The sequence below is a fragment of the Mesoplodon bidens genome (assembly GCF_964165515.1).
Source record: "Mesoplodon bidens genome assembly, chromosome: 3".
NCBI lineage: Eukaryota > Metazoa > Chordata > Mammalia > Artiodactyla > Ziphiidae > Mesoplodon > Mesoplodon bidens.
Genome location: NC_138178.1, coordinates 102,918,730 through 102,941,384, shown reverse-complemented (window position 1 = coordinate 102,941,384; position 22,655 = coordinate 102,918,730). Strand labels below are relative to the sequence as shown.

The following is a 22,655-nucleotide window of genomic DNA, read 5'->3' as shown; positions in this document are numbered from 1 at the left end:
GTAGGCCAGTGGAAAGCGACTCTTTTAGCCTCATTTCCCTTACCTGTAAATGCAGACCAATTATATTTCACAGTGTTATTAGAAAGATTATATACTATTAAATATGTGAACAGGTATTCGGTAAATACTGATTAAATCTAAGTATCCTACTTACAAATTTGTAGTCCCTGTCTGGATTACAATCTCCTCCAGAGAGGGTAGTACATTCCCCTCATGTGTTCATCCCCCACGGCGCTGAGCATAGGTGCCTGGTACTTAGTAAACACTCAGTAAATATTTGTTGTATTGAAGAGCCTTTAAAGTGACTTAAGGAATGGAAAAATAGAATTCGAGAGGAAGGAGCAGGAATTGTTTATCAAGAAGAGAAAGGACCGGAGAGTAACTTTAATAATGTTTCTTATACGGCAGACATTAACTATCTCTATAATCGCCCCTCCTCCTCCCCCAAAAGAGAGACAGAAATTGTAAGGGAGAGGCTTTGAGATAAAACCCCAGGAAGAACTTCCCGAGTCTGTGCATGTTGGGGCAGAAAGAGCGGCAGAGCCAGCTCCTTCCCTGGTATGTCCGGGTTTAGGGTGGGAGGGGCAGTCCGCTTGGAGGCTGGGGGAAGGACGAGATGACCTTTGAAAATCTCTTCCAGTCTCCTGTTGGAATCATCCGTGCGCCCCACCCCCGCTCCCTCCCTCCTTCCCTCCGACAGCGCCCCCAGTCTCCAAACGGCCCGCACCCCGCCCCTGGCGGCCGCCTCTCGCGGCTCCCGGGGTCCCCAGCTCCCTGTCCCCGGAGCCAGAGCCCCGCTCCCGCTCTCGCTCCCGCGCGGCTCCCAGCCCCGCCGCGCCGCCCCCCGCATGCTAATGGCCGGGCCGCCTCCCGCCGCACACAATGCGGGCCAGGGCCGGGGGCGGGGGACCGGGGAGGGGGCGGGGGCCGGGCCGGGGGCGGGGGGGCCGGGGCCCGGCGCATCTCCCCCGGCCCCACGTAACGCTGACGCCCGCGCCGCCGGCCCGCCGCCCGCCGCCGCCGCCGCCGCCGCCGCCGCCGCCCGCTCCGCCGCCGCCCGCCCGGGGCTCGTGAGTAGCCGCTCCCCCCACTCCCGGCCCCCCCTCCGCCACCCGGCCCCCGCCCCCGGCCCCCGCCCCCCCTCCCGGAGGGGGGGGCCGTTACGCGCTCCCGGCTCGGAGCAGGTGCAGGGGGCGGGGGCGGGGGAGGGGCGCCGGCTCGGCCCCAAGCAAACTTCGCCCAGAGCTCCTGGGGGGCGGGGTGGGGGCGGCGGCCACGGAAGCCTGGAGAGCTAGGGGGGCCTCGAGGGAGGGGGGCAGGTGGGGGAGCCGGGAAAGCGGACACCAAAGGGGAAAGGCCAGCGGGGGCGGGGGGGGCGGGCGTCTTTGTAGGGGCCCGAAGGCAGGGCGCGAGGGGCCTGGGGGTGCGGGGCGGCAGAGCTGGGAGCCAGAGTGGATGAGTGCCCCCCGGCCCAGGTAGGGCTGTTGGAGGAGGGGGAAGGGACCCAAACTCTCCGGGAGCGGGGGGTGGGGGAGGGGAGAGGATGGGGGGTGCTTCCCTCTCTGCGTCCCAAACAAAGTGTCACAAAGAGCTCGGCCGGCGGCAGCGGCGGAGGCGGCTGCAACTCAGCTTTTGTTCTCCCGGCCCGGGTAGCTGAGCCCTGGCCTCCCAGTCTCCCAACCCTGTCCCCCATCATCCTTCTGGTTTATCTTCCCCGGGAGGGGTCTGGGGTGCTGCTGGAAGAAGCTCTTGCACAGGATGAAAGGTCTTGCCCTACTTGCCAATCTACTTCTGGGAGGGAGATTTTCCCAGAGGCTCTCCTACCCACTCCCCACCCCCTAATCTGAGAACTGAGGTTCATATGGGTGCCAAGACTCTGACCTTTCTAGGGTCAGCTCCAGCTAAAGGGGCTTAGGGCTGGCTACATGCCCCCTCCCCCAAATCCAGGTGTTCCAGAACTTTCAGAAGAGGGGTCAAGTTGGGACATGCCCCTGGGATAAGATTCTCCATGGTGGGGTGGCAGTAGGTGAGCAGGTGTACCTTCCTCTCACCTCATGCTGTACATTTGAAACCCATGACATGACTGAGGTCTGTAACCCCAACTCAGGGCAGTGAGGATGGAGGGAAGGAGTCTTTCCCAAGAACTCAATCTAAAAGGTGGGCAAGCTATGCTGTGGGGTCAGTTTGGGGGAGCCACCTGAGCAATGAGGTTCAGAGGGCCATGGAGAGGAGACCATAAAAGTGAACTACTGGCATGTCTGTGTGATAAAGGTGGTCTTGACTCTAGACCACCTAAGGAGTTCCCTTTTAACTCCATCTAGTGCAGCGTTAATCAATTGTTAGGGGACTTGGAAGGTATAAGGATTCTCAGAGGGAAAAACATCAAGTACAATATTAGAAATGACCAGAGGCGGAGACCTAGTCACAAATATACTTCAAGTCCTGAACACTTGCCCCTTACACTTTGACCCTAAAAACTTTTGAACCACAAAGCTTGAGGGACAATCTTCATGGTCCTCCAGTCAGCAGATGCTTCTGTGTACTTGTCCCAGTTGTTTCTAAGTCTTCTCACCAACCCTTCCATCCTTCCCTGCTCAGTAAGGTTTGATGGTCCACACCAGCTCTCCTAGCACATAAAAGGAATTGGCCTGTTGCTTTGGAAAGATTTTGGATCCCTATCCCTGGCCCTGCATCCCTATAGAACCCAAATAAGGGTAAGATAACCCTTGATTCCCAGTGGGGGTGGAAAGTAGGTCAGTGCTACTGTCTGGCTAAGTCTCATGGATGGTGTTTAGTCCTGACTATAGAAATTGACTATAGAAATTGTCCTGACTATAGAAAACTCTGACTATTGCCCACAGGCAATACATGCATGATCTAGGTCCCAGGTCAGTTAATAAAATCTGGGGCTCTGTCAGTGCTTTCTCCTATTGAGAAAAACTCATGGGATCAGGTTCTTGGGACCCCATTTGGTGAGGAGATGATTCAGGAGACCTTGACTGGGCCTAGGAGGGTCTCTCAGTGGTTTTGTTGATTTGAGGCCACCCTCTGGGGAAACTTTCCCTTCTTGGGAATTCAGCTTCAATTTGGGCCTTCTTGTATATCACTGGATTTCCATCCTGGAAACTGCTATGTGCAAAGCAGGTTTTTTGTTTTTGTTTTGTTTTGGGGGAGGAAGCTTTTGCCCAATTCCTACTCTACTTGCCTTGGATATGAGGTCAGCCTCCCATGAGGTATTTTGTTTACTATCCTATAGGCAGTTTTAGGGGCCCTAGAATCTTCTCAGAATCAGAGTATGTGCCCATAGGTTAGTCAGCTATGACCATGCAGTATTCCCAGCCTCCCCCCTCCTCCCCCACCATCTGCTTCCTCTGAATATACCAGATTGGCTGTACACCAGGATGTTCCGGGAATCCCCAGGAGAGCAACAGAATGTGATGGACCCAAATACGATGCCTCAGTAACTCATTCCAGGATGTACAAACTGTAACTGTCAGAACACTCCTTATAGCTAATTAAAATTCTTCTAGTTACATCTATTTTCTATTATATCTGTCTATTTTCAGTGACATCCAAAAGGCCAAAATAATCCCTCTGGTACCACTATTTTTTCTCCCCCTCTATGGTTTCCAGATAGGAATTTTTACAAATCCTCTGGCTTTTCTCAGTGCCTTATCTGTGGCGCTAAAATGGCAAATGTGGCCCCTCTAGTACTTCATTGCTCTATGGTACGGAGGTGGCCAAAGTGGCTCCTCTGGTAGCCCACTGCACTCTCCATGGTACTGAAGGAATGACCATTTGTTTCAGCATCTCTCTGGGGTCCAGAAGAGTCCTGTGACTCAGAACCACAAAACTTTTGAACTGGAAGGGACCATCAGTATAAATTAGTCCAACCCTCTTATTTTACAGATGAGTAAACCAGGAGGTTAAGTGATTTACTGAGGACTGCAGAACTATTAATGGTCTGACTGGGCCCACAGTAGTCTTGCACCCCTCAGTCGTACTCTAATTCACCTTTCATTATACTACTCAGCGAATTTGGCTAGGCTCTTGGTCTCAGTAAAGGGGCTTATTTGGAGGATCCAGAAAATGAGGGTGGATGCCTTAATTTGGAGCTACAGAAATACAGATATTAAAAGTGGTGCTGGAGGTTGTTTACTGATCCTTGGACAAAGATATTTTGTTAATTAATCTCTTAATAAAATTCCCATAACACAGATTCCAAATGTAACAGGTACCTGCCCCTTCATAGAGTCTTATCCTATCTACTAAATGTCAAAAATTAAAGAAGCCTTGGATCTCCAGAGCCTTTTCTCGTTGCAGGGCTGACTCCTGGCTCAGTTCTCTTTTATTAAAGATCCTTAAGCAAAGTAATGCTGAGTCCTTTTCTTTCTCAGTAACCGATTTCAGTTTCACAATGCCTATTGTAAGGAAGTTCTTTATATCTCAAATATTCTTTCTGTCTCAGGCAAAAAAAAAAAGGTTAGGCCCACATTTGTCTAGCCTTGACCAGAAACAATTCTGTATGTAAGTAAGAAAGATAGACTGGATGATTTCTGGTCCATTCTCCTAGGCCTATTTCCATGAATCTTAATTCTGGGGTTGCTTCTAAGTCCTAATGCTAACCTCCTCTGCAGCTTAGAATCAGGAGATTCCCCACCCACACACACCGGCCACCAAGTCCTCTTCCTCTCACTGCTCTTCATCCTCAGAACTGGAGCTCTGTACATCCCAGGCCCAGAGAATTTTAGCCTGGAGAACTTTAACCCTTTCCAGCTCAGAGTATGTGCTGAGCCCCTATCTGTGCAGATGGCCCAGCCCCGCCCCCCATCCCTCACTCCAGCCTCTTGAGCTCAGAGCCTGTGTAATCCTCCTCTTGTGTGAGGGAGCCTCTCCCCTGCAGAGAGGAGGAAAGCCTGCTTTGGAACAGCCCTGGACAAAGGGGCTGAGATGCCCCATCAAACTGCAGGCTCCAAGGTTTGAAACAAGGGGATGAATCCTATCTGGTATTTGCAGTTTTTAACCCCTTCCCAAAGCCAGCAGCGCCCCTTAACTTCCACTCCTCCCCCAACTCTCTCTTCATTCCGTCTCCCTCTGGCTCTCTCCCCCTTCATGCCCCTCCCCCTCTGTCTGTCTCCAGACTCTGCTGCTGGGAGGTGTTTCTCTCCCATGCATGAATGAGTCTCTGTAATGAATGGAAATGAATGGATCAGGAATCCAGGCGGAGGGAGGAAGAAAGAGGGGGAAAGACAGAAAGACAGGGTAAAGGCAGAAGGAAGAACTATGGAGCCTGGAAGAATGTTTGGCTGGCTGGTCAGTTAACGGTCTGAGAGCAACTGGTCCCACTTGGATAACTGGGGAGCATGGCAAGCCCACCCCATTTGCTCTTCAAGCTGCACAGCCCAACCTAAATGAGAGAAGGGTATACTGTGATGGTCTCCTCCACCACGAGGGTGGAGAGGAAGTGGGGGGGGGGCTTGGTGATGGTAGTGGTTGTTCTGGACAAGGCATTTAATATGAATAATTTGGGGGAAGAAATCTGGGTTATCAGGGAGACTTGTGGGCAAATAAAGGAGTACAAGTTTTGAAGACAGCAGCCCCCTCCTGTCTCAGGATGTAAGGAAGGAGAAGGGATAGGTTTCAGAGTGCTAAGAGTCTGGGGTTCGGGGTGACTCTTCCCACTGCTGAAAATCAGGGCTCACCTCTTCCTCCAAATCTGTCTCTCTTGCTTTAGCTCTTCAGCACCTGTTGCCTTCACTAGCAGCTTTTCCTCCTCCTCTTCCCTGCACTCCTCAGAACCAAAGAATGTGAAGGGGGTCCATGGAGGTGAGTGAAGCTCTGGCCTGAACCTATGAGTACCTGCAACTATACTTCCTCCCCTCCCTACCTCTCTCTCTTTCTCTCTCTGGCCTCCCATTATCAGAAGTTGTTTTCGTGGCCCTCACAGCTCAATTCCCATTCATCCCGCAGCCTCCCCAAGGTGAGTGGGAGGGGCACCCGGTGTTCGTGGTTCAGGCCCTGACCCACCCTCCCTCGGGTTCCTCTGGCTCTCCATGCCCTTGCTTTCCCCACAGCTCTCCCTTCTCCACCTTTTGCTCTACTCACATCTTTCTCCACAGGGCTCACGTCCCCGCGCCCCGGGCGGCCACCTAGCGCCGTCGCCACCGGCCTTCGACGGCGAACTGGATCTGCAGCGCTACTCCAATGGGCCAGGCGTAAGCGCCGGGTCTCCGGGTATGGGAGCAGTGGGCTGGTCTGAGAGTCGCACAGGCGAACGGCGCTTCCCCTGCCCTGTATGCGGGAAGCGCTTCCGCTTCAACTCTATCCTGGCTTTGCACCTACGGGCGCACCCAGGCGCCCAGGCCTTCCAGTGCCCGCACTGCGGCCACCGTGCCGCGCAGCGGGCCCTGCTGCGCTCGCACCTGCGCACGCACCAGCCTGAGCGCCCGCGAAGCCCCGCCGCGCGCCTGTTGCTGGAGTTGGAGGAGCGCGCGCTACTGCGGGAAGCGCGGCTGGGGAGACCCCGAAGCTCAGGGGGCCTGCAGGCCACCCCTGCCACTGAGGGCCTGGCGCGGTCCCAGGCTCCTTCGTCGTCCACCTTCCGTTGCCCCTTCTGCAAAGGCAAGTTTCGCACCGCGGCGGAGCGCGAACGCCACCTGCACATTCTGCACAGGCCCTGGAAGTGCGGCCTGTGCAGTTTCGGCTCCAGCCAGGAGGAGGAGCTGCTGCACCACAGCCTGACAGCCCACGGAGCTCCTGAGCGCCCCCTGGCGGCCACCTCGGCTGCACCCCAGCCTCAGCCTCCACCCCAGCCTGAACCCAAATCCGTCCCTGAGCCCGAGCCGGAGCCTGAACGTGAGGCAACCCCCGTCTCCGCGCCTGCTGCTCCCGAGGAGCCCCCCGCGCCTCCGGAGTTCCGCTGTCAAGTGTGTGGCCAGAGCTTTACGCAGTCCTGGTTTCTCAAGGGCCACATGCGCAAGCATAAGGCCTCCTTCGATCATGCATGTCCTGTTTGTGGCCGCTGCTTCAAGGAGCCCTGGTTCCTTAAGAACCACATGAAGGTGCACGCCAGCAAGCTGGGCCCACTGCGTGCCCCAGGGCCTGGTTCTGGGCCTGCCCGGGCCCCCCAGCCTCCTGATCTGGGCCTGCTGGCCTATGAGCCTCTGGGCCCCGCGCTCCTCTTGGCCCCGGCGCCCACCCCAGCTGAGCGCCGTGAGCCTCCGAGCCTCCTGGGATACCTGAGTCTGCGAGCCGGCGAGGCCCGGCCCAATGGTGAGGGCGCTGAGCCTGGGGCTGGCCGCAGCTTTGGAGGCTTCCGCCCACTGCCCTCTGCTCTCCCAGGCCGGGCTCGCCGGCACCGCGCGGAGGAGCCAGACGAGGAAGAGGAGGTGGTGGAGGCAGAGGAAGAGACCTGGGCCCGGAGCAGGGCGGTGGGCCCTCTGGCTTCACTGCCCCCACGCCCAGGCGAGGGCCCAGGGCACTCTGCGACTGCTGCGGGGGCCCCGGCGAGGTCCACCGCCACGCAGGGTACGTAAGGGTCCCCTTTCTCTGAGGATTTCGGCATCCTGGGCGCACTCTGTCACCACCACTGCCCTCCTTGAGTGGGGACAGGAGGGCAGTTTCTTATTTCTTATTTTTAAGAATTTTCTTATTTCTCAATTTTCCTCCCCTGGAGGCTTTACAACCTTTTGAGGGTACATTTCCACTCACAGCAAATCAGACCTCTCAAGTTCCCGCAAACATGCTGTTTCCTTCTGGGCTGGGAGGGGAAGCAGTCCTGTGGGTGGGTATGGGGACAAATGGCCCTAATAGGGTTAGGGCAAAGGGTCCCTCTTACTTCTTGTAATGTGTGTATTGCAGAAGAGAATGGGCTCTTAGTTGGAGGGGCCCGGCCTGAAGGGGGCCGGGGGGCCAGCGGCAAGGACTGCCCCTTTTGTGGAAAATCATTCCGCTCAGCGCATCACCTCAAAGTGCACCTGCGAGTGCACACAGGTGAGGGGGGCAGCCTCCGGGGTGGGGAGGGGACTGGAGGGCAGGAAGGGGGGCGAGAGGCCCATGGGAAACGCCGGGAGATGACATTCTGCAGCCTTCGGATTGTCCAGATGAGATCGTTAGGAAACGCCTCTTAAACGAGAGGCGTGGGAGAGGCTCGGTTTTCCTCCTGGCCCGGAGGTCTGTACTCGGAGTGAATTGCGGGTTAGGGCTGGCAGTGATTGTGACTCGGGCCCTATCGCACCCCCCGCCCTCCAGGAGAGCGCCCCTACAAGTGTCCGCACTGCGACTACGCGGGCACCCAGTCCGGGTCGCTCAAGTATCACCTACAGCGCCACCACCGGGAGCAGAAGAGCGGGGCAGGCCCCGGGCCTCCTCCAGAGCCGCCACCCCCTTCCCAGAGGGGTGCAACCCAGTCGTCGGGAGCCAAGCCGGCTGCGCAGCCTGCGACCTGGGTGGAGGGCACAGCGAGCTCCCGGCCTCCCTCGAGCGGCGCCGCGTCGGGGTCCCGTCGGAAGCCCGCCAGCCCCGGGAGGACCCTGCGCAACGGGCGAGGCGGTGAGGCCGAACCCCTCGACCTGTCCCTGCGGGCAGGGCCGGGAGGCGAGGTTGGGCCGGGGGGTGCCCTCCACCGATGCCTCTTTTGTCCCTTCGCCACTGGAGCCCCCGAGCTCATGGCCTTGCACCTGCAAGTGCACCACAGCCGCAGGGCTCGGGGCCGAAGGCCGCCCCAGGCCGATGCATCCCCGCCCTATGCCCGAGCACCGTCCGGAGAGACCCCTCCCAGTCCTCCGCAGGAAGGGGAGGAGGGCCCCGGGCTGTTGCGTTCAGGAGAGGCTGGGCTGGGGGGGCAAGAAAGGTAGGGAGCCCTCTTACGGGCTGTTAGCTTAGTGAGTTTACCCCGCAGGAGCGGGGCCGCGCTAGAGGTAGTTGGGTAGAGCAGCCAGCAGGGGGCAGCGTGGGACCCATATCCCAGCCCCGGGCGGATCAGAGGTAGAGGGGGCAGAAGGCGTTAGGAGGGTGGGTGGGCGATACCCACTCAGCCCAAGAGAGAGTCACAGTGCCTTAGAAGTGGCAGGGGTGAGGATCAAAGAACGGGGTCCCAGGGCTGGCAGAGAGGAGTGTTCCTGGTGAGGGGCAGCTTTGCCAGTCTTTGCTGGTCCATAGGCGTGAGAGTTTATTTTTGTACAATGGGTGGGGGTGGGGGCACTGTACCCTTCTAGCCCCTCCAGGGGCCCTGTAGACGTTGCTATTTTTGGTACGATTCCTGTCATCCCTGTCGCAGAGTTGTGTCCCCAATAAACAGGTGTCTTGAGGCACAGGGCACTGTGTCTGCCTGCCTATGTCCTGTCCTCCTTGGGCCACTGTGTCCAGAAAATAGTCATCTTTTCAGGCACTTTTTATCACCCAAAGAGCTTGGTAAGAAACTTGGGCTTTACCCTCAGGCTTTGGCTTAAGTAGCTCAGGGGCAGGGCCCAGGAACTAGCATTTAACAAGTAGCCCAGGGGATTCTCATGTACTGTGATCTGAGGACCTCATTTTGAGAACTGCTGAATGGTGCTGGACCCCAGCTTGACTGTGACCAGCTCAGCCTCAAGAAGTGGGTGCAGCATGAGAGCAGGAACTTCAAAGGGTGCATTGAACCTCTGGGGGCCACTCCTCTGGGAGGGCACACATTCACCCAGGCACGGGCCCAGCTTTGGCCCAGTAAGGGGTACAGGGTACCTTGCAGCCTTGGTTTTATTTTCTGTGTTCTAGTTAATGGTTGGGTGAGTGGTAGTGCTCAAGTTAGTGGTATCACCTCAACCCTGAGGTCTGCTCTAGCTCTTCAGAGACAAAGTGTGAGTAAATATATTTAATATAACAATAGTATTAAAATAACAGTTATTACATATATAAAGTTTGCAGTTCCCTAGCCCACCCTTCTATAATGGTTTGCATAGCTCCGTTTCCTATGACACCCCAGAATGGAGTCACCAGGAACTGGCAGAGATGAGTCTTCTCAAGGAGGGTCAGGGGGCAGGACGAAGGGGCGAACACAGGCTGTCGGGGAAGGGCTGACACGGAGCGGTGTCTTGGGAGTATGCAGTGGCCCCGGATGGGGAAGGACTGGACGAGGGATAATTTCCCCACCTCCAGGGTATGAAGGCAAGCAAGTGTGGACACTCTGGTTCCTGCAGGAAGGCACCTGGCTGGGGAGAGCTAGAGACAGCAGTAGCAGGGAAACACACTGGTCCTTTGACCTCCTTTCTGTCCAAGAAGCAGAGGGAAGGAATTCAATGCTCTTCCAGTCCTCCACTATGTCCCCCCAGCATCCCAGCCCAAAGCGTGCTGAGAGGAGGGCCTGTAGCCAAGGTCTGGATCTTCTCTAGAAGCCAGGAAGGAAGAGGGAAGATGAGTTGGGAGAGAGAAGAAGCTGACTCCCAAGCCGCTGGGGAAGGGAAGAGGGAAGGCTGCAGTATGTGGTAGAAAGCGGGTACCAACTCACCAGTCACAGAGGTGTGGTGGGGTCACTCAGGGCTCGGGCATGACTCTGAGGGAAGAGAAACTGCAGTGAATTTAAAGGATAAGAAACGACCTCTTATATAGAGAGGTTATATAACCTTTCTCTCTCTCCCAAGCCTGTCAGTTAGTTCACCCCTCTTTCCTCCCCAGCGTTCCTGAATTTTGCTGATTTAATCCAAGTCCAGGCTGTTGGAATTCTCCCCTTTCTATCACTCCTGCCCTCCACTCCTTATTAAAGATTCACTTCTGACCTTGAGCCCTCTCAGCCAGGCCTGGGGAAGAGGAGAAGGGCAGACTGGACAATACATCCCTCCAATCTGTAGCCTTGCTGGGAGCACAGGCTCACTGGTCCCCCTGCCCCTCATGGGTTGAATGATCAGAAGAGCCCACCCAGAAAGTGTCCGAAGAGACTACCCCATTCTCAGCCCTATTGCAAGGACTTACCTGTCGGGATAGCCCTAAGATCCCTCCACTGGCCAGGATGGGAGTGCTGCTCCCAGGGTGTGGGCGTTGCAGGCTGGGGCTGTTTCTTGGTCCTGGGGACACATCTCCAGAAGAGGCAAATGTTTCTGGGGCTGGAGGGGAAGCTAGGGTGAGAGCAGGGTATAGAACCCCTCTAGATTACCTTAAGTAACCAAGCTGCTCCATCAGGGAAGAAAAAGCTCCAGAGCAACAGGAAGCTGTAAGTCACCATAGCAATCCAGTTGCAAGAGAACCCCCCTACCAAGAGGCAGGAAACTGTCAGCAGCATCATTAGAGCAACCAGAGGGGAAGCGACAGGAAACTATAAGGATTGCCGTGGTGAACCAGGAGGGTACAACAGGAAGCTGAAGCAGTTTCTATAGAAACCCAAGGAGAGCTAGAGAGAGAGGTACAGAGGAAGTGCTTCTTAGCAACAGGCTGCTGTAAGCATTACCCTAGCAACCAGATGGAAGGCTCTTTTAGCAATGGGGAAGCTGTACATAGTTGTCATGGCAGCTGGGCCCCTTGGCTAGAGAAAGGAATTGCTCAGCAGCAAGCAGCCTGAACATCACCATGATGACCCAGCTGTTGGGAGCCACCCCTTGAGAGGTGCCTCACCCAGGGAAATTTGCTTGACGTCCAGATCCCAGGCCTCCTCCTCGACGCGGGCAGGCAGGGAACAGGCTCCCGGGGAAAGACCGGGAAGGGAGGGGCCGGCATGCTCAAAAGATGACACGGCCACCGAGGCCCGGGTGCGGGCGGCTGCAGAGAGCGGGGGTGGGGGGGTGGAGGGGTGGGGTGCTGGTGTGGGAAAGCCCTCCTGGCTCCCTGAAATGCCCCTCAGTTCATAGAGGGCCTCCCAGTCAGTCCCACAGTTTCTGGGAAGACATATCCACTCATGACCTTTGCTCATTTTCCACCATGCCTCCTCACCGTACTTTCACTCTCAAGGTCTTGACTGCTGGAGGCCACCCCCCCACCCCCAGCACTCTGGCCCTCACCTCTTCCAGTGAGCAGGGCACTCAGCGTCCGCTCCCCAAGGGCTTTGATGTCCAGGAAGGGTTTATTCCCAATGCCCATGGAGACCATCTGCTGCACTCGGAGCTCTAGGGAACAGAGACCCTGTTACCAACCTCTTTGCTCCTTCCCAACTCTCATTCCTCCCTCTCATTCCTCTGGTATCTCTTGTTATGCTTCCTGTTGACTGTTATGACATGGATGGTGATCGTGGTCCTCGACTTCCCCCTCAGACTTCTGTCTCTTCTCTCCTATATGTTGCATCCTGCCCATTTGTCATTCCGGCTTCCCAACTTCTCTTCTAATACCTTCTTCCCTTTATCTTGGACATTAAGAGCAAAACTCACGTTTTTACATACCTTTACAGTTTATCAAGTGCTTCCATATATATCACCTTATTTAATCCTTCCTATCATACCAAGATGTAGATGTTGCTTTCCATTTTTCAGATTAGTGGAATGAGGTTCAGAGAATTAAAAAACAACTAGCAAAAGACCCCCCCAAAACAAAACAAACAAACTAATCCTGGTAACACAGCAATTAAGTTCTGGAAGGCAGGTCCGGTGAGCACTCTCTCACTCTCTTTTGCCCAGCCATTTGCGCTTGCCTCCCTGAAATTTGCTAGCTTCCTCTTTCCTTTTGGTGCACCTCAGATTAAGTTCTATCTCAGCAATCTCTCTCATGTCAGATCTTCAGTCTTCTCATACGTCATTCTCCATCCTACATCCTCTTTCCCCTGGGCACTCTCCACACTCTCCAGCTAACCTGCCATAACCTTGATCCCAAGCACACCCTCTCCCAGCTCTGCCTGGTACCCTTGTTGTGGGCCGCCTGTCTCCACAGCAGCTGGGCAATAGAACTTGTCCACTTGAGTTTGATCTCTGGTGAGGCTGCTTGCAGGGTGTACGCCTCTCGTGCACGCCGCCGCCGAAACCACAGCTCAAAGCAGAGCCCACTGTCCCCGATGTTTTCTGTTAGCCCCATGTCAGCAGTCTGAGAAAAAGCGGAGGAGAGTGGGTGAAGACGGAGTGCATTCTGGCTAGATGATACCACGTGGAAAAGCACTACACTTAGCCTGGCATCTGGTAGATGCTTAGTAAATGTTTGCTCAACACCTACCATGAGCCAAGTGCTCTGCTTTTAGTCTTTATAACAAGCACGATTTACAGAAGGGGGGTGCCCAGACACACAAAGCAACTTGTCCAAGGGCTTATCATAGCTTATTGGAGAAAGAGTTCAAACTCGTGGCTATGTTATTCCAAACTTAGGCTTTTTTCTCTATACTGGACTCTGCTGGAACTAGTGTAGGGGGGACAAAGTCAGAAACTCTTAAGAGTCATGCCACAACGCCTGATCTGGGACTAGGCCGCTATTGATGTTTATCTGGATATCAAGGCTGTTTCCCTAAAGCAAGGCCTCCCTCCTCTTGGGTTCTTCAGTTCCATCAAGTTAAGCTATATCTATAGTGTCCTTTCTCTTCCTCCCTCAGCGACCATCCCTAACTCAGAAAGCATGTGTGTTCCTAATGGGAAAGGTCCTCCCCGCTTCTGGTTTGGAATGCCTCATGAATCTCCTGCATGAATAAGGAGAACCCCATGGAGTAGACCAATGACAGGGACCTCTGTCACCTCGGCACCCTAACCTGATGTTTGATTACAGGCCAAAGCCTGTTCCAGATGATACAGATTCTGAACCTGGGTTGGGATTGAATTTCCAGAACATCCTGCGTTCCCAAGAAGAGCATGACTTCCTGTCCCATCCCCATGGTTTCCCACCCCCACCCCACCCCCTGGCATTGTACCTTAAAGGCCTGCTTATAAACAAAGGTCTCTGACCCCCCCTCAGGGCCCTTGAGCTTGCTGAACAGGAGGAGATGCTCAAAGAGAAAGACGTGGCGAAGGCACTTCTTCCGGCCACAGATGACTGTGAAAGGGTCCCGATGCAGGAGTTGTCCCTGCTCCTTCAGATCTATCTGGGGAAAGCAAAAGGAAAGGTCATTGGCCCTGGAGCCCTTTGTATATATTTTACGGGGAGTAAAAATGGGATTTATAGGGCCAGGGGCCGAATGCACTGGTTCTCAGGCAGAGTCAGGAAATCAGGGAAGCCCTTGGCCTAGAATCTATCCACTGGTCACCACGCACAGCACACCTGGCCCAGCAGCACAGCCCTGAAGATAGAAGGTACATCACACAGTAGGGTTTATAGCCTCCAATGGGTAAGCCTTTGCATGTTGGGGACCAAAGCACCATTTTGCCCCAGGAAGAGAATCAAATCAGCAAAGAACCGAAGGGAAAAGAGGTCTATCCTAGAGGAGGTAGGTTTCCAACCTGTTCTGGAACCTCAGGACTGGAAAGAGACTAAGGAGAGGAGAATAAGGTATATGTTGAATGTTGAGATACAGGATGAAGTGCAGGGTAGATAGAGATGAGAATTAGGAAAGGAGTAGGAAAGCACAGGCAGATACAGGGCCACAGGATGTCGGGCAGGACATAGCTTCTTTATTTATAGACGAGGAAATTGAGCCCCAGTGAAGTTCAGTGACTTGACCAAAGCTATCCAGCTGGTTAGAAATTACAGCCTGGAGCCCTCTGACCCTGAGTCTAGTTTTCTGGTTACCAGCCCACAGGCTACAAGGCTAGGCAGCCCAAGCTGGAGTGTCTGGAGCCACGGCCTCACCTCGCAGCCACGCACCGCCTCCACAGCCAGCAGGTCTTTGCCGCGGGTCTCTTGTTCCCGGAGCAGTTGCATGGCAGCCCCAAGGGCCTGGCGCTCAGAACTTGGTTCAGGCCCAGCTTCCCTTAGGAGCTCCTCCAGGAGCCGCCCATACCTGGCCAGCTGCTCCAGGGGCTGCTGCAGGGCCCGGGGCAGATGAGGGCCCCCCTCCATGGTGCCCTAGTTTGGGGCAGAAACAGATAGGAATGAGGGGAGGGGCTGGAGCTGTTCGGGTCTGAGCCCTTCGGGGAAGATGCGCAGTATTCCGGGTTTTTAGGGGTAGGTCAAGCCCAGATACACCCAAAGGTAAGGCGAAAAACCTTCCACCAGAAAGAAAGGAGGCAGGAGGGCTGCAGGAGATTCCGCTGTCCTCTATATCTTGAGGGAGAATGGAAGAGGGATATAAGTAATCCCTTATATTCTCTGGCTTTTAACTTTTGAAATCACTTTCACATCTTTTGATGTGAGGCCTTTTGACCCTCAGAGCACTCTCTTAGTTAGCTATAGCGAATACTGCCACCATTCACTAGATGAAGAAACAGCGGCCCACAGGAATCAATACTATTGCCCAAAGTCCTCAGGTGGGCTGGATAGGAACCCGGGTTCACCTGGCTCCCAGTCCAGTGCTTGTCCCACCCTCAGCAACTCTGGGAGATTATTGGTAGGTGACGTTCCTGGGTACATCCAGGAAAGCTTTTTTTCCCCGAGAGATTTTGAGGTTGGGTGGATTTTAGGTCTTCCCGGCCCCTCCGCTTCTCATGAGGGTTGGAGAAAAAGTTACCTTGGTTGGGGGGCTGAGGGCAGCCAGACCATTCTCCAGTTTGTGCCGGTGCTTCACATAGTGGGCGTAAAGGCTGAACTGGTCCCCCTGTGCCGGTAGGGAAGCGGTAAGTCATTTCCAGTGAGGCTCTGCAGACAAGCCTCTCCCTTTCCTCCTCCACATCCTGTAGAGCCCGAAGGAGGGACAGGCCACCAGGGAACACTCAGTCTGCCTGGGGAATGACAGGCTCCCGTGGAGAGAGCGAAGGCCAGGCAGCACTGGACGTCAGGGACACATGAGCTGAGTGGATCCAGGAGCCCAGCAAACGGCAGTAGGCGCCGGCGTTTGGGGCCACACGTTCTGGTGGTGGGTGGGGTCGGGGGGCAGATACTGAGAAGGAGGGACAAGCAGATGGGGCTGAGACATGTGAAGGGAGAAGCCCTGGAAGGAGTTTCAGAGGCTGACTCACATGGCGAAGGAAGCAGGCCCCGATGCGCAGGGGGTGGGTGGCGCAGCCCTGAAGCTCCCGCAGAAAGTGTGTCCGGTGGAAACTGCGGAGCCTCTCCCGGGCACTCAGGGCCGCGGCCCAGGTGCCCCGCAGTTCAGGGGTCAGCTCAGGCCCAGCGGGTGGCACTGGCTCACTCAAGGTGGCCACGTACTCCTGCTCACAGGCAATCAGTTCAGACACCAGACGCTGCTGGGCGCTGCAGGTACAATGAGTGACAGGGGAGGTTGTGGCATGGGAGGACCATGCCAACAGTATCATATTCTTTTCCCGCGGGCTAGCTGGGCCTGCCTCTTGGGCACCAGCTGGGCTGGGCTCTCACCTGATGCTTCGCTTGCGCTCCATCCGGGGGGTGCCTACTCCCCAGGGCCCTTCTGGGCCCCCGGCCCGGCCCAGCAGCACATGTTCCCGGGGTGAGCACGTCCTGTCTACCACCTCCGTACTGGTGACCTCCAGGCCTCGGATCAGCACCGTCCTCGGCGGTCTGCCCTCTGCTTCCGGAGCCAGCTCGGGGCCCTCGTCTTCATAGTCCTCCCCACAGGGCGCCAGGGAGCAGTGGGACGGGGCTGCCCGCGGCCCGGGACTGCTGGGGAGCAGCAGGGAACGGAGGCTGGGTGAGGGGCTGTGGGAGCCCCGCTGGGCCCCTCCACTGCTGGCACTGTCTGCCCGTCGTCGCCGGTGGCCCCGTGGACTCGCCTCCGCTCCCAGCTGTTGCTGAACCCTCTTCTCCAGCTCTTGGCAGCGGGCCCGGCAGCGGCCCCACTCTCGCAGAGCCGCCGGGCTGCCCAGGTCCAGGGCCAGGGCCCGCATCTCCTGGAAGGTGCCAGCGCTGGGCTCCGGGGTGCGCCGCAGGGCCAGGGCTGCCAGCACTGCTTCCCGCCCCGGCCCAGCTCCTGCGAGCCTCGTGGAACCTTCGTCCACCCATTCATGTGCCTACAAGGCCAAAGGGGTGGGGAGTGGCGAGGGGAAGGAGTGAGGTCCTGTGCCACTCCCACACGCTGCCCGATGACAGCTCCTGTCCTCCTTCGCTGATGGCTTCCCAAGGCCCACCACACCCCAGTCCTCTTAGAACACCTCCCCTCACTGTCCCGGCATCACGGCCTAGCGTGTCACTCTGGGCTGGTATGGAGACAGAGGGGCCTAGACGAAAGGATGGCCGATACTTAGAATTTACAAGTGGCAGACTCTGTACTAAGTACCTGTTACATACTGCTTACGTAATCGTCACTCAGCCCCGTAAGGTAGGTGCCACGAGGCACACTCAGGTTTAGTATCCTGTCCCAGGTCATTCATCAAGTAGGCGGCAGAGCCAAGAGTCAAAGCCCAGAAGACGGCCTCCTAAGTCCCTGCTTCTAACGACTACCCCATTAGCTTCTCCAGGCAGAAGAAAGGCAGTGGTGGGCATAGAAGGAAGAGGCTCAGCACATACCTGCTGGAAGAAGCGCTGTAGCCGCAGAGCCCGGTGGAGGCCACTCTCAACCTGCTCCAGGCGCTGTTCAAAGATATCCAGAACCTTCTGGGAGGCAGGGTCCTCCTCCAGGGCCAGGGCCTCCCTCGCCTGAGCCAGGCGCTCCTGGAGAAGGGAGGCTGCTCTCAGACCTGGCCCTCAGTCCAGTCAGTCTCCCCTTCCCTCCCCACGTGTTTCCTCTCACCTGCCCCTCTCCCCCTTCTCACCTGAACCTCAGCACTGAAAGCCCGGAATCGTAGCTCTGTCTCCTGCAGGGCAGACAGGGAGTCCCCGGGCACAGCAAAGCTCACCAGCTGCTCCTCCCCCGGGCCCGAGAGCCACTGCAGCACCTGGGGCAGACAGGGTGGGAGAGCGGGGCCATGAGGGAGAAGGGGCCGTGCAGTGGAAAGGAAAGCTGAGATCCAGCTCTGACCCCACCGCCCCACCCTGTAGAACCTTGGGGGAAACCATTTCATCTCAGCTGTAAAGTGGAAGTGATAACAGGGAATGGTGGTAGTTTCCACAAGGGTCAAGTAAAGTGAGTAAGCCATCTTTGTAAAGCACCAGTTGAAGGGGAGGCTGGGCTGGCAGGAAGCCCTGAGAGGCGCATGCTAGGGTTCCAGGGCTACGCCTCCAGGTGAAATAGATAAAACTGGGGTGAGCCAGAGGCACGAGGGCCAGGAGAAATTTCACATTCATAGAGCCTAGAGACAGGGACCAGGCTTGGAGAGACACCCCAGGCATGTGTGTGTGTGTGTGTAGCTCCAGTTGCCTATTATGGGGCTCTAGGTACTCTCGTGTTGGTTCTGGGATATCTGACCAAAAAGGGATGGTAATTCTTCCCTCTGAAGAAAGGCTGGAATCTGGGGTGAGACAGCCTGAGGACGGGAAGTTTGAGAATGTTCCCAGTAACCCGTGCCAACAATAAACACTTCTACAGTCCTTTGCTGAAATCATTTGATCACCCGAACACCCTTGTGAGGTAAGCCTTACTATCACCCCCCATTCTGCTGATGAGGACTTGGGGACTCAGAGATGCTTCCAGACTTGTCCAATATCTCACTCCTAGCAGAGAACTCAAGCTGAACACTTTAGACTCCAGATCCTGTGTGCTAATAGTTTTTAGACAGGGGGAAAACAGCTAATAAGCAAACAAGCAAACAGTGGGAGATACAAACCTTTGGATGCTGGGATGGAGGAAGCTAAATATGCAGAAATCTCAGGAACAGAGACCCCTGCCCCCACCCTGCTTTAACACTGACCCTGAGATGACCTTTCCCCTAAGGCCACATGCAGGTCCATGAGGTGTTCACTTACCACACTTAGGAGCTATGGAGGAGCAATCAGATTTCAGTGCCCCTGCTACCCCACAAGGTAGGGTGGAGAGCAAATCCCTATGGAGTTCTTAACCCCAGGAGAAAAGAATCAAGGCTCAGAGAAGCCAGCTTTATTCCTGAATCTTTCCCACAAAGAGGCCTTGGTTTCCAAGGCCTTTAGCAGTTTCCACTGTCCTCTCCTTCCAAGGTGGAGGGAGGTGGGACCTTTCCGTCCTCAGGTTTGGGGATGACATTGCACAAGGGGTGGAGGGAGCTGGTATCGATAGACATTTGTTGCTTTTAAGCTAAGGAGGTAGGCACTCAGAATCAATCGGCTCTTCCCAGAATCCCCTAGGGCACCTAAGCCTCTCTCACAGTCTCTAAGGATCCTTGATCAAACATCAACAGTGGGAGGGGGAGATCTGGCTTCTCTTCTTAGCGGGTGCTGAGATGCTATCTCCCTCTTGTTGAATCTCACACTGACCATGATCAACTTCCAGGGGAGATGAGGAGAGAGGGAGGGCCTTTCGACCAAGCCAGGTTAGGAGAACACCATCAACTGTAAGTATCAGTGGGAAAGGGTGCTGGAGGCCAGGCCCCCAGGTGGAGTTAAGCATGGAGGAGGAGGTCCTGGCTCACCTGCTGGAGTCGGTGCAAGCGTTGCCGCTGCTCCTGCTGTTGCACATGTAGGTTGGAAAGGCGCACAAGCTGGTGAATGGCTTCGTCCACCTCCTGATACAGTGTAGCTGGGCCTGGGCCCTCCAGCCTGGGTAGGGAGGGGGGCAGAATGAACCACTGCCTTTGTCAAGCCTGCCCCGCAACCCCATCCCATCCTTGCATCCCAACGTGAGGAGTGGCACAGCATCCTGGGTCAGAGTATGGGCCTGGATCTGAATCTTTACTCTTCCATTTACTGACCAACCTTGGCCAAGACATTAAACATTTCTGATCCTCCAAATCCCCATTGATAATCATAATTAGCACCTAGGGATGTTGTGAGAGTTATGAGATAAGTGGAGAAGCATATCTTGTCCAGATACATGCTTAGTAAGAATTATCTGGCAGCTAAGGTGAATTGGCGGCCCCCTGCTGTGTCTCCATCCTCCACATCCACCTGCACCCACACACCCATCCCTCGTACTTGCTGCTGTGGGTGGAGCGCAGCCTCATCAGGATGGCTCCCCCATCCCTCTGCAGCTCCGTCAGCCGGGGATCTGCCAGTACCTTCTGTAGGGGCTCAGGCATTCCTGCCGCCTCCTGCGGGGCAGGGAGAAGTTGACAGTTGGGGTTCCACCAGGAGGTCCTCAGCTCAGCCCAGCCCCATCCCCACCTCATCCCCTCTTGTCCCATCTCATTTCCTACCTCTCCCTCTGGCTCTGCTGCTCTCTCTAGCTCCTCAATGGCTCGCCGTACAGAGCCCAGCACACCTCGGCACAGGCGGCACAACCTTTCCACTTCCTGAGACAAACACACAGGAATGGAGTCCAGGGACAGAGTTCAGGATAAGGGGCCTAAGCCCTAGGGTGGAGGAGGGGCAACCCCAGAGACTTTTATGGGGGCGATGCTGGGTTCAGTTCCTGACTTTGTCGCTTACTAATTGTATGACCTTAGGCAGGTCCAGAAACCTTCCTGAACCTCAGTTTCCTCAACTGTAAAGTCATGATAAGACACACTGGATTTAAAGGTTTAAAGAGATGATGCTAGGTAAGCAGGTATCATGGGCCTGGCACATCTTACAGCTTAGTAAACATGAATCTCCTTTCCCTCATCTGCACTGGCTCTTGACCCTATAAAACCCTTTTCTCTGCCTCTTCAGATGCACTTCCCCTTTGATCCACAGCTTAGAGGCCATGTTACAGACCCCCTTTAATACTTGGCTCAGATCATGCTCATACCTCTTTTCTTGAATACTCACAGAATTTAGATTCATAGAATCAGAGATTATGTCACAGTTGCTGTACTGTGAGGGCAATGATCTTGAGGCTGGAATGCTGGTGCAGGGAGCAGGTACAGAAAGGCACCATCTCCGGAAGTAAGGTATATTAGTTTGCTCAAGATCACGTGGAACCAGAACCAGGCTCTCTGACTCTCAGCTCTTTCTAGAACCCCAGTGATACTATTTTGCACTCTTCTCCAGTTGTTTCTGACTTATCATCCACCAAAAATGATATGCTGTTTAATGTCATATTAAGAATTGCAAAAAGAGAAAATTACAAGCCAATATCACTGATATCATCTGATATCACTGATAAACATAGATGCAAAAACACTCAACAAAATACCAGCAAATCAAATCCAACAGTGCATGGTGTATGATTATACACCATGATCAAGTGGAATTTATTCCAGATATGCAAGGATGGTTCAACATCTGCAAACTGATCAATGTGATACACCACGTTAACAAAATGTAGGATAAAAATCACAAGATCATCTTGATAGATGTGGAGAAAACTTTTCATAATATTCAGCATCCACTTATGATAAAAACTCTCAACAAGGTGGATAAAGAGGGAACATACCTCAACATAATAAAGGCCACTCACGACAAACCCACAGCTAACATCATCCCCAATGATGAAAAGCTGAAATCATTTCCTTTAAGATCAGGAATAAGACAAGGATGCCCACTCTTGCCACTTCGATTCAACATAGTTTTGGAAGTCCTAGCCATAGCAATCAGAGAAGAATAAGAAATAAAAGGCATCCAAATTGAAAAGGAAGAAGTAAAATGGTTACTGTTTGCAGATGATATGATACTATACATAAAAAATCCTAGAGACACCACCAAAAAACTACTAGATCTCACCAATGAATTCAGTAAAGTTGCAGGATACAAAATCTATATATAGAAATCTGTTGCATTTTTATACACTAATACTGGACTATCAGAGAGAGAAATTAAGAAAACAATTCCATTTACAATTGCATCAAAAAGAATAAAATACCTAGGAATAAACCTAACTAAGGAGGTAAAAGACCTGTACTTGGAAAACTATAACACAGTGATGAAAGAAATTGAAGATGACACAAACAGATGGAAAGATATACTGTGCTCATGGATTGGAAAAATTATTATTGTTAAAATGTCCATACTACCCAAGACAATTACAGATTCAAGGCAATCCCTATCAAAATATCAATGGCATTTTTCACAGAACTAGAACAAATAATTCTAAAAGTTGTATGGAAATACAAAAGACCCTGAATAGCCAAAACAATCTTGACAAAGAACAAAGTCAAGGGAGGTATAATGCTCCCTGATTTCAAACTATACTACAAAGCTACAGTAATCAAAACAGTATGATACTGGCACAAAAACAGACACATAGATCAGTGGAACAGAATAGGGAACCCAGAAATGAATCCACACACATATGGTCAATTAATCTATGACAAAGGAGGCAAGAATATACAATGGGAAAAGACCACCTCGGCAATAAATGGTATTGGGAATACTGGACAGCTACATGCAAAAGAATCAAACTGGACTACTCTTTCACACCATGCACAAAGATAAATTCTAAATGGATTAAAGACTTGAATGTAAGACCTGAAACCATAAAACTTCTAGAAGAAAACATAGACAATACACTCTTTGACATCTGTCTTAGTAATTTTTTTTGATACTTCTCTTTATGCGAGGGAAACAAAAGCAAAAATATGCAAATGGGACTATGTATAACTAAAATGCTTTTGCACAGCGAAGGAACCATCAACAAAATGAAAAGACTGCCTACTGAATGGGAGAAGATATTTGCAAATGATATATCTTATAAGGGGTTAATATCCAAAATATACAAAGAACTCACACAACTCAACATCAAAAAAACAAACAACCCAATTAAAATATGGGCCAAGGATCTGAATAAACATTTTTCCAAAGAAGACATACAGATGGCCAACAGGCACATGAAAAGATGCTCAGCATTACTAATC

General features: G+C 53.8%; 2 protein-coding genes across 8 annotated transcripts in view; one reads left to right on the top strand and one right to left on the bottom strand.

Moving 5' to 3' along the window:
• The first annotated feature begins 1,045 nt into the window (after window positions 1-1,045).
• ZNF219 (zinc finger protein 219) lies at window positions 1,046-9,018 on the top strand. Of its 4 annotated transcripts, none has more exons than XM_081229649.1 (5): window positions 1,046-1,070; window positions 5,735-5,826; window positions 6,120-7,527; window positions 7,861-7,992; window positions 8,251-9,018. In XM_081229649.1, exons 2-5 carry the CDS (start codon window positions 5,821-5,823, stop codon window positions 8,853-8,855), a joined length of 2,151 nt encoding a protein of 716 aa, XP_081085775.1. In that variant the 5' UTR covers window positions 1,046-1,070; window positions 5,735-5,820; the 3' UTR covers window positions 8,856-9,018. The 4 variants fall into 4 exon arrangements, with proteins under 4 accessions (XP_081085775.1, XP_081085777.1, XP_081085776.1 ...); XM_081229651.1 differs by lacking the exon at window positions 1,046-1,070 and having other exon boundaries at window positions 1,610-5,826; window positions 6,120-7,272; window positions 7,342-7,527; XM_081229650.1 differs by lacking the exon at window positions 1,046-1,070 and adding an exon at window positions 1,611-2,714.
• A 150-nt stretch (window positions 9,019-9,168) lies between these two features.
• ARHGEF40 (Rho guanine nucleotide exchange factor 40) overlaps window positions 9,169-22,655 on the bottom strand; it is a 21,600-nt gene continuing 8,113 nt past the window's right edge. Inside the window, exons 9-24 of one of the 4 annotated variants that reach the window (XM_081229639.1) lie at window positions 20,079-20,174; window positions 19,858-19,973; window positions 19,356-19,482; window positions 17,628-17,750; window positions 17,383-17,526; window positions 16,276-16,886; window positions 15,918-16,152; window positions 15,470-15,556; window positions 14,653-14,868; window positions 13,778-13,948; window positions 12,792-12,969; window positions 11,961-12,065; window positions 11,578-11,721; window positions 10,942-11,072; window positions 10,481-10,525; window positions 9,169-10,360 (exon numbers count right to left, since the gene is read on the bottom strand). In XM_081229639.1, coding sequence (XP_081085765.1) covers window positions 10,484-10,525; window positions 10,942-11,072; window positions 11,578-11,721; window positions 11,961-12,065; window positions 12,792-12,969; window positions 13,778-13,948; window positions 14,653-14,868; window positions 15,470-15,556; window positions 15,918-16,152; window positions 16,276-16,886; window positions 17,383-17,526; window positions 17,628-17,750; window positions 19,356-19,482; window positions 19,858-19,973; window positions 20,079-20,174 — 2,526 coding nt within the window. In that variant the 3' untranslated portion in view covers window positions 9,169-10,360; window positions 10,481-10,483. Of the gene's footprint in view, window positions 10,361-10,480; window positions 10,526-10,941; window positions 11,085-11,577; window positions 11,722-11,960; window positions 12,066-12,791; window positions 12,970-13,777; window positions 13,949-14,652; window positions 14,869-15,469; window positions 15,557-15,917; window positions 16,153-16,275; window positions 16,887-17,382; window positions 17,527-17,627; window positions 17,751-19,355; window positions 19,483-19,857; window positions 19,974-20,078; window positions 20,175-22,655 lie in introns of all 4 variants that reach the window. The other 3 variants (XM_081229636.1, XM_081229637.1, XM_081229638.1) reach the window with 3 other exon arrangements.